This window comes from Pristiophorus japonicus, chromosome 9 (assembly GCF_044704955.1).
Source record: "Pristiophorus japonicus isolate sPriJap1 chromosome 9, sPriJap1.hap1, whole genome shotgun sequence".
Lineage (NCBI taxonomy): Eukaryota > Metazoa > Chordata > Chondrichthyes > Pristiophoridae > Pristiophorus > Pristiophorus japonicus.
The window spans coordinates 201,903,026-201,913,632 of NC_091985.1; the positions used below are offsets into that span (position 1 = coordinate 201,903,026).

Sequence of the window (10,607 nt, forward strand, 5' to 3'; positions counted from 1 at the left end):
GCGAATCATTGAACTACAGTTGTCACTCAACAATTGTATAAATACCGTCGTCGGTGATGAATTAATGTAGTAATAAAAGGGCCTAGTTTAATTCTGGTCTGGTTTGAGATAGTTTGAATGCTGGTTCTGTTCTCGGGAGTTCCGGCCGTTCCCGGGCTGTGTATTTCTTTGCTAAGCCGGTCAGTTTAGACCGCACTGCATCAGCAAGCGATGTATACACACAGGACCCGGGTCAATTGCAGTCCTTCCCAGATCTGCCTGCCCCCATTCTCCGGCAACGCGGAATGGGGAAATCTGTGCTCTGCCCCGGGGAACTCGAGGTCAGAGCGACGCAAAGCCGATGTCAGTTTCTGAAAATATTAAAGGGCTCATCAATAACGCCCCTGTGAAGGGAGCTGGTATATGAACACACGATCAATAATCAGTCCACCGCCCTCTGCCCGTCCCTACAATGGGTTAATGAACACGAAGCTCTGGTTACAGGAGATCGCAGCTCTTTCCTTTGCTGATTTGGTGGCTCTGAAAAGAGCCGTTGTTGCACTTGGTGCTGAAGCTTCGAGCCGAGGCAGGGGGAGTCTAGGCGCGCTCCCCGCGGATGCGGCGAGCCAGCTGGATGTCTTTGGGCATGATGGTGACCCGTTTGGCGTGGATGGCGCACAGGTTGGTGTCCTCAAAGAGCCCCACCAGGTAAGCCTCGCTGGCCTCCTGCAGGGCCATGACGGCCGAGCTCTGGAAGCGCAGGTCGGTCTTGAAGTCCTGAGCGATCTCCCGCACCAGGCGCTGGAAGGGCAGTTTGCGGATCAGCAGCTCGGTGGATTTCTGGTAGCGGCGAATCTCCCTCAGAGCCACGGTGCCAGGTCGGTAGCGATGAGGCTTCTTCACTCCGCCCGTGGCCGGAGCGCTCTTCCGGGCCGCTTTGGTCGCCAGCTGTTTGCGAGGAGCTTTCCCTCCGGTGGATTTGCGCGCTGTCTGCTTGGTCCTGGCCATTTTCCTGAACGGATCTCAACACAATTTGGGACACACGGATTGTTAATACGGAGCCGCCTCTGGGGCCTCTTCTTAAAGTGTGTGAGGGTCCGCCCGGGGCTGTGATTGGCTGCAGCCTGACCGCCAATCAAGTTTGAACCACGCACCGAGAGTGAAAATGAAGGGCGGGGATTACTGGGCCCTGATTGGCTGAACTGAAACTGACAGTTGGTCAATTTCAAAAAGCCCGCCAATTTCACAGGATCAACCAACAGAGATTAAAGAAACTCTAATTTCCCGCCAGCAATTTAAGAACATTATAAGTCACCAATCCCATTCTCTAACATTCCGGTTTGAATTATGTTCCATTCCCTGATCCGTCTGTACCGGCGGGAATAAATCCCCGGTCACTGCTTCCTGTAAATACAAAGTACCGCATCGATCCCGCCAGTGCCGTCCCATTTAACCGATTCTCACAGAAACCTCACATGACAGGAATTATCTGTGAGGGGAGACTGTAATGTGTAAAGGGGACTGTGTATCCCGCCCGGTAATTGTGACTGTCAGCCGGGGTTTCTGATCTCTCATATTTACAATAGTTGTAAAATATTTAATTCCCATATTCCTACAGCGACTACACTCCAAAAGTACTTCATTGGTGCTGAGACATTCGGTGGTAGTGAAAGGCGCTATATAAATCCACATCTTTCTTTCCATTAATTAAACAGCCGAAACCATTTCCCAACCAAACTGTCCGCATTCCCATCCCCAGGTCGCTGCTCTCTGTGAGGCGGTGGGTGGCTCTTAGAAGAGCCTTTGTTTGTGTTTGGGGGGAAAGGTCGAATTATTTAGCCGCCGAATCCATAGAGAGTGCGACCCTGCCGTTTCAGAGCGTACACCACATCCATGGCAGTGACAGTCTTGCGCTTAGCGTGCTCAGTGTAAGTGACCGCATCCCTGATCACATTCTCCAGGAAAACCTTCAGCACCCCGCGGGTCTCCTCGTAGATCAGGCCCGAGATCCGCTTGACACCGCCACGGCGAGCCAGGCGGCGGATTGCTGGTTTGGTGATGCCCTGGATGTTATCACGGAGCACTTTACGGTGCCGCTTGGCTCCGCCTTTACCCAGTCCTTTGCCGCCTTTACCTCGACCAGACATGATAATTCTTCACTTAAACAGTCGCTGAATGAGACGCGAGCTCGTCCCGGCTCCTTTTTATAGAGCCGGAGCCGACCTGACTGAGAAAGCGCAGAGTGAGAGAGGCGGGAAGGGGAGGAGACAGTTAAGATTGACAGACAGAGCAGAGAGCGGCCTCTGAACTTCCAGCTCCGCCTCCAGCTTTCTGCAGCCGCCAATTTCAAACCATTTTCCCACAATAGAACCGAAACAGACTCGGAATTTATATTCAAAGCTTCCAGAAACCAGCTTTTAAATGTCTCGTTAAAATTAGCAATCGCGAATATTCCCGCCTATATACAGCCCCTTCCCTGTTAATCTCCCCAGACTTCCTCTCACAGACGGGTTCAGCATTTACAAACACCTTATTCCAGCTGATTTGGAGAATGTGGTGCTTGGGGTTTGAGTTGTGAGGCGGGGTATCTCCGCCAATATCACCGTCTCACAGACTCTCCCCCTGAATCTGTGAAATGACAATGACCAGGAAATGAGACTGGAGCTGAACACATCCCCAGTTACAGTGAGGCCCGGGCCGGACATCCCATTCTCTGTGTGTTTTATTGCAGACACTGGGGGAGGGGTGGGTGCACCCAATGTCAGCGAGTCACCAAGGATCCTGCCTTCATGTTCAATGATTTCTGTCTGAAATCTGAGCCCAGCCCCGGGACAGGGATCATTTGATTCGGGGATCAGCTCTTTTCTGAGAGGCGTGGGTGGCTCTGAGAAGAGCCTTTGGGTTCAGATGTTTACAAGTTGAACTTTTTGGGCGTTGCTTTCTTGGGTTTTGCTGATTTGGCCTTGGCCCTCGGTTTTTCCACCTTTTTGGCCGCCTTCACCTTTGCGCCCGAGGCCTTCTTGGGGCTCTTGGGCTTCGCCGCAGCCGCCTTCTTCCCAGCCGCCGCTTTCGTTGTCTTTTTTACTGTTGGCGCCTTCTTGGTGCTCGTTTTCTTGGCCGGAGATTTCTTGGCTGCTGGTTTCTTGGCCGGAGATTTCTTGGCTGCTGGTTTCTTGGCTGGAGATTTCTTGGCTGCTGATTTCTTCACCTTCCTTCCCACTTTCCCCTGGTTTTCCTTCTTAGCGACTCTGAAGGAGCCCGAGGCGCCCGTGCCCTTGGTCTGCACCAGGAAGCCATTTGTCACATTCCTCTTGATACTGAACCTGATCTGGGACCCGCGCTTCTCCACATTCACGCCTTTGGCCGCCAGAGCCTTCTTTATCGCGGCCAGGGACATCCCCTTACAATCGCTGCCATCGGCCACAACCTCGAGGATCTGTTCGCCCAACGTGGGACCGACTGGCTTGGAGCGGGGAGCCGCCGCCTTCTTCTTGCTGGGAGCCTTGGTTTGAGCGGCGGCGGCGTCAGGAGGAGCCGTTTCAGCGGCTGCAGTGTCAGTCATGTCGGCGACTCTGTGGAAAATCTCTCTGACAGTCAGAGCTCGGTCAGAAATAAAACGGGAGGCGGCGGCACAGAGCAACTTAAAGGCAGCGAGCGGACGGGGCGGAGACATCCTGCTGTCAGCTCCCCGCCCCTCCAGCCTCTCTATGTTTCTCTCTCCTCATTAACTGTCCGATTCCAATTCAACCGGGGCTCTCCAGATTCCCAGACTGGCCTCTTTCTGTCCCGAACACCGGGATGTTTGTTGTCGAGAAAGTTTCATCCAAATTGAAGGCAGCAATTTGGATTTAAACCCGTTTCATTGCTGCACTGATCGCGTTCTCTCACCCGATCGCGGACATTTTCTCTGTTTTTCGATTGAAATTTGAAATCACTTCAAACTTGACGTTTAATTCCCACTTTAGACCTGAGCAGGGCAGCAGGGCGATCCTGTGACAGGGAAATCTTTGAATTTTACACAAGAGGGACTCTGGAATCCGGCATGAGACGGACACACAAACACAGTGACATTAGTCTCACCGGCCGCCCCTTTAAGACACTCTCGCTCACACAATGTTCACATCTGCACATTCACAGCACAAACTATCCCAGATTTACAGCTCCCAGCACAGGGTTTCCTCTCCGCTCGGCCTGTGCTGCCGATTCTCGGGGTTAGTTGTAGTTTCCCAGCTCACTAAGTGTTAAACACTCCGAGACCGGCGCTCCTCATAATGTCTGTTCCCCAGATTCAGGGGCAGGAGCCAATCACAGCAGTGGCTGGCTTAACCCATATCTGCTGTTAAGTTGTTATATTGTTCGAATGCAGAAACATGTTTGATTAGTATGAAAATATAAATTATATGTTCACCGTCCCTCCAGCCTTTCTTTGTCTCTCGCCTCCTAAACTGAGGGACATTCAACAGTAACTAGTGTCCTATCTATCCCATGCTCATCACCCAGAGATGTGTCTCCATATTACGCTCAATACTAGTATCAGACATTCCTGTACCGCACTACGAAAGATAGAGAGAGATACACACACTTTATCAGTCTTACACTTGGTATCAGTGTTCCCATATTACGCTCAGTCACAGTGCCACACCGTCATGTACAGCACCAGAGAGAGAAACAGAAACAGTATCAGGATTGTACTTCCAATAGTGTTTCCACATCATGCTCAATAGCAGTATCCCGCCTTCACAGACTACAAGAGAAAGAGGATTGTAACAGAGTCAGAGATGGGGGAAGAGTGCTGAGAGAGAGAGAGACAGGAGAGATCGAGGTCGGGCGGTGAGACACAGAAACATGCACAGTATCAGTTCCAGACTGACCTGTGAAGTCCCGTTTTATCCTGAAAGTCCCCATTGGGGAGACAGAAGATGCGGTCCCCTCTCTCAGTGATATTGTACCACAGAGGGAGACATTATTAATCCCACACTGCGGGACAGTGTCAGAGAGTGAGAGAAACAAGGTCCCACATTTAACCCTCGCTTGCCTGTTGTACTCCCTGTAATTTTGCAACTCAAGGCTGTTTGGTATTATTCTCAGTTTCACTCTAATTAAATTAATCTGGGACCGTTTCTGTCAGATATTAACTCCTGCACGGTTCCAGCAAACACTTCTGCTTCCTCATCCCTCCGATGATTCTGCAGGATTGCTTGGTGAAGACGGGCTCATGAAGAGAAAAACATCCTGCATGGCATGATCCCAAATTCAGCATCTCAAAGGGGCAAGGCCCCCAGCTTTAAACATTCTCTGCCCTTCAGGCCTCCATAACCAGTGCCTGTGAAGAGACACTTGGTCAGTCAACCAGAAAACACCAGGACTGGTTTGATGAGAATGATCAGGAGATCCAAGAACTAACAGATCGCAAGTGCAGAGCATTTCTGAGCCTCAAGCAACAACACAACTCAGGAGCAGCAAAGCAACATTACAGGCGGCTCAAGGCTGAGGTCCAACAAAAAACCTGGGATCTAACAAACAGCTGGTGGATGGAGAAAGCACAGGAGATACAACAACAGGCCAACAGCCATGATGTGTGAGGATTCTTCATCGCAGTCAAGGCCACCTATGATCCAAACTCCCAAGGACCCACCCCACTGCTGGCCAAGAACGGGGAAACCGTCAAGGACACCGAGGCTGTCAGGGTCCGCTGGAAGGAGGACTTCGAAGATCTCCTCAATCGAGACTCTGCCTTTGACTCAAGTGTTCTCAATTCCATCCCGCAGCATGCGACCCGCCACCACCTCAGCGAAACCCCAACGGTGCATGAGGTAGAAAAAGCCATAAGACAGCTCAAGAACAACAAGGCTAAGGGAGCGGATGGTATCTCTGCTGAGGCACTAAAGTATGGCGGAGAGTCGCTGTTGACATGGATACATGACCTCATCTGGAGGGAGGAGAGTATGCCGGGAGATCTCAGAGATGCAGTGATCGTGACCATCTTTAAAAAAGGGGACAAGTCTGACTGCGGCAATTACTTGGGAATCTCCCTGCTATCAACCACTGGGAAGGTTGTCGCTAGAGTCCTCCTCAACCATCTTCACCCTGTGGCCGAGGAGAACCTCCCAGAATCACAGTGCGGATTTCGTCCCCTACGGTGCATAGAAACATAGGAACATAGAAAATAGGTGCAGGAGTAGGCCATTCGGCTCTTCCAGCCTGCACCACCATTCAATAAGATCATGGCTGATCATTCAACTCAGTACCCCTTTCCTGCTTTCTCTCCATACCCCTTGATCCCTTTAGCCGTAAGGCCCATATCTAACTCCCTCTTGAATATATCCAATCAACTGGCATCAACAACTCTCTGCAGTGGGGAATTCCACAGGTTAACAACTCTCTGAGTGAAGAAGTTTCTTCTCAACTCAGTCCTAAATGGCTTACCCCTTATCATTAGACTGTGACCCCTGGTTCTGGACTTCCCCAACATCAGGAACATTTTTCCTACATCTAACCTGTCCAGTCCCGTCAGAATTTTATATGTTTCTATGAGATCCCCTCTCATCCTTCTAAACTCCAGTGAATACAGGCCCAATCAATCCAGTCTCTCTTCATATGTCAGTCCAGCCATTCCGGGAATCAATCTGGTGAACCTTCGCTGCACTCCCTCAATAGCAAGAACATCCTTCCTCAGATTAGAAGACCCAAACTGACCACAATATTCAAGGTGAGGCCTCACCAAGGCCCTGTACAACTGCAGTAAGACTTCCCTGCTCCTGTACTCAAATCCCCTAGCCATGAAGGCCAACATACCATTTGCCTTCTTCACCACCTGCTGTACCTGAATGCCAACTTTCAATGACTGATGTACCATGACACCCAGGTCTCGTTGCACCTCCCCTTTTCCTAATCTGCAGCCATTCAGATAATATTCTGCCTTCGTGTTTTTGCCCCCAAAGTGGATAACCTCACATTTATCCACATTATACTGCATCTGCCATGCATTTGTCCACTCACCTAACCTGTCCAGGTCACCCTGCAGCCTCTTAGCGTTCTCCTCACAGCTCACTTCATCACCCAGTTTAGTGTCATCTGCAAACTTGGAGATATTACACTCAATTTCTTCATCCAAATCATTAATGTATATTGTAAATAGCTGGGGTCCCAGCACTGAGCCCTGCAGCACCCCACTAGTCACTGCTTGCCATTCTGAAAAGGACCCGTTAATCCCGACTCCCTGCTTCCTGTCTGGCAACCAGTTCTCTATCCACATCAGTACATTACCCCCAATAACATGTGCTTTAATTTTGCACAATCTCTTGTGTGGGACCTTGTCAAAAGGCCAAATACATCAGCTCCACTGGTTCTCCCCTGTCCACTCTACTAGTTACATCCTCAAAAAATTCCAGAACATTTGTTCAGCATGATTTCCCTTTCATGATTTCCCATGTTGACTTGGACCGATCCTGTCACTGCTTTCCAAATGCGCTGTTATTTCATCTTTAATAATTGATTCCAACTTTTTCCCCACTACTGATGTTAGGCTAACTGGTCTTAATTACCCATTTTCTCTCTCCCTCCTTTTTTAAAAAGTGGTGTTACGTTAGCTATCCTCCATTTCATAGGAACTGATCCAGAGTCGATAGATTGTTGGAAAATGATCACCAATGCATCCACTATTTCTAGGGCCACTTCCTTAAGTACTCTGGGATGCAGACTATCAGGCCCCGGGGATTTATCGGCCTTTAATCTGATCAATTTCCCTAACACCATTTCCCACCTAATAAGGATATCCTTCAGTTCCTCCTTCTCACATGACCCTCGGTTCCCTAGTACTTCCAGAAGGTTATTTGTGTCTTCCTTTATGAAGATAGAACCAAAGTATTTGTTCAATTGGTCTGCCATTTCTTTGTTCCCCATTATAAATTCACCTGAATCTGATTGCAAGGGACCTACGTTTGTCTTCACTAATCTTTTTCTCTTCACATATCTATCAAAGCTTTTGCAGTCAGTTTTTATGTTCCTGGCAAGCTTCCTTCACACTCTATTTTCCCCCTCCGAATTAAACCCTTTTTCCTCCTCTGCTGAATTCTAAATTTCTCCCAGTCCTCTGGTTTGCTGCTTTTTCTGGCTAATTTATATGCCTCTTCCTTGGATTTAACACTATCCTTAATTTCCCTTGTTAGCCACGGTTGAACCACCTTCCCCGTTTTATTTTTACTCCAGACAGGGATGCACAATTGTTGAAGTTCATCCATGTGATCTTTAAATGCTTGCTATTGCCTATCCACCATCATTTGTTTAAGTATCATTTGCCAGTCTATTCTTGCCAATTCATGCCTCAAACCATCGATGTTAACTTTCCTTAAGTTCAGGACCCTAGTCTCTGAAGGAACTGTGGCACTATCCATCTTAATAAAGAATTTTACCATATTATGGTCACTCTTCTCCAGGGGGCCTCGCACAAGATTGCTAATTAGTCCTTTCTCATTACACATCTCCCAGTCTAGGATGGCCCGCCTTCTAATTGGTTCCTCAACATATTGGTCCAGAAAACCATCCCTAACACATTCCAGGAAATCCTCCTCCACTATATTGCTACCAGTTTGGTTATCACAATCTATATGTAGATTAAAGTCGCCCATGATAACTGCTGTACCTTTATTGCATGCATCCCTAATTTCTTGTTTGATGCTGTCCCCAACCTCCCTACTAGTGTTTGGTGGTCTGTACACAACTCCCACTAGCGTTTTCTGCCCTTTGGTATTCCACAGCTCCACCCATACAGATTCCACATCATGCAAGCTAATGTCCTTCCTTACTATTGCGTTAATTTCCTCGTTAACCAGCAACACTACCCCACGTCCTTTTCTTTTCTGTCTATCCTTCCTGAATGATGAATACCCCTGGATGTTGAGTTCCCAGCCTTGGTCACCCTGGAGCCATGTCTCCGTGATGCCAATTATATCATATTCATTCATTGTTGCCTGTGCAATTAATTCGTCCACCATGTTATGAATACTCTTTGCATTGAGGCACCGAGCCTTCAGACTTGTCTTTTTAACACACTTTGCCCTTTTAGAATTTTGCTGCAATGTGGCCCTTTTGGACTTTTGCCTTGGGTTTCTCTGCCCTCCACTTTTACTTTTCTTCTTTCAATCGTTTGCTTCTGTCCCCATTCTACTTCCCTCTGTCTCCCTGCATAGGTTCCCATCCCCCTGCCATATTAGTTTAACCCCTCCCCAACAGCACTAGCAAACACTCCCCCTAGGACATTGGTTCCGTTCCTGCCCAGGTGCAGACCATCCGGTTTTTACTGTCCCACCTCCCCCAGAACCGGTTCCAATGTCCCAGGAATTTGAATCCCTCCCTTCTACACCACTCCTCAAGCCACGTATTCACCTGAGCTATCCTGCAATTCCTACTCTGACTAGCACGTGACACTGGTAGCAAACCTGAGATTACTACCTTTGAGATCCTACTTTTTAATTTAGCTCCTAGCTTCCTAAATTCAGCTTGTAGGACCTCATCCCATTTCTTTACCTATATCTTTGGTACCTATATGCAGCACAACAACTGGCTGTTCACCCTCCCCCTTCAAAATGTCCTGCAACCGCTCCGAGACATCCTTGAACCTTGACGTGGGAAGCAACATACCATCCCGGAGTCTCGATTGCGGCCACAGAAACGTCTATCTATTCCGATTACAATAGAATCCCCTACCACTATTGCTCTCCCACTCTTTTTCCTGCCCTCCTGTGCAGCAGAGCCACCCACAATGCCATGAACTTGACTGCTGTTGCCCTGCCCTATGAGTCATCCCCCCCAACAATACCCAAAGCGGTGTATCTGTTTTGGAGGGGGATGACCGCAGGAGATCTCTGCACTGCTCTTCCTGTTGGCCATCCATTCCCTATCTGTCTGTGTAACCCTTACCTGCGGTAAGACCAATTCACTAAACGTGCTATTCACGGCATCCTCAGCATCATGCATGCTCCAGAGTGAATCCACCCACAGCTCCAGTACCGCAATGCGGTCTGTCAGGAGCTGCAGCAGAGTACACTTCCTGCATATGTAGTCGTCAGGGACATTGGAAACGTCCTTGAGTTCCTACATAATACAGGAGGAACATGACACCTGCCTGAGCTCTCCTACCATGAGTTAACCCTTAGATCTACTTAATTTGGCAACAACAATGATAAAGGTTACCTACTGATAGGGAAAAGAAAAATAAAAACTACTCACCAATCACCAGCTAATCACTTACCCCCTTGGCTGTGGCATCACCTTGTGATTTCTTTCTACTTCTTTGCTTACCTTCTGCCCCTGCACCTGCACCAGCTGGCCTCTCCGACTGTTGGGCCTTTTATAGGCCTCTCCAATTCTGCCCCAGACTCCCACTGCTCGAACTCCCATCTCTCCGACTGTTGGGCCTTTTATAGGCCTCTCCGATGCTGCCCCAGACTCCCACTGCTCGAACTCCCGCCCTTCCAACTGTTGGGCCTTTTATAGGCCTCTCCGATTCTGCCCCAGACTCCCACTGCTCGAACTCCCGCCCCTCCAACTGTTGGGCCTTTTATAGGCCTCTCCGATTCTGCCCCAGACTCCCACTGCTCGAACTCCCGCCTCTCCGACTGTTGGGCCTT

The 10,607-nt window shown here is 49.1% G+C and overlaps 2 protein-coding genes across 2 annotated transcripts in view; one reads left to right on the forward strand and one right to left on the reverse strand.

Annotated features, from left to right (window-relative positions):
* The window catches only part of LOC139273440 (zinc finger protein 420-like), a 92,616-nt gene that overhangs the window by 57,663 nt on the left and 24,346 nt on the right, over positions 1 to 10,607 (forward strand). The window lies entirely within an intron of this gene.
* LOC139273435 (histone H4) lies at positions 1,815 to 2,126 on the reverse strand. The gene has a single exon (XM_070890348.1). It carries the CDS (start codon positions 2,124 to 2,126, stop codon positions 1,815 to 1,817), a length of 312 nt encoding a protein of 103 aa, XP_070746449.1.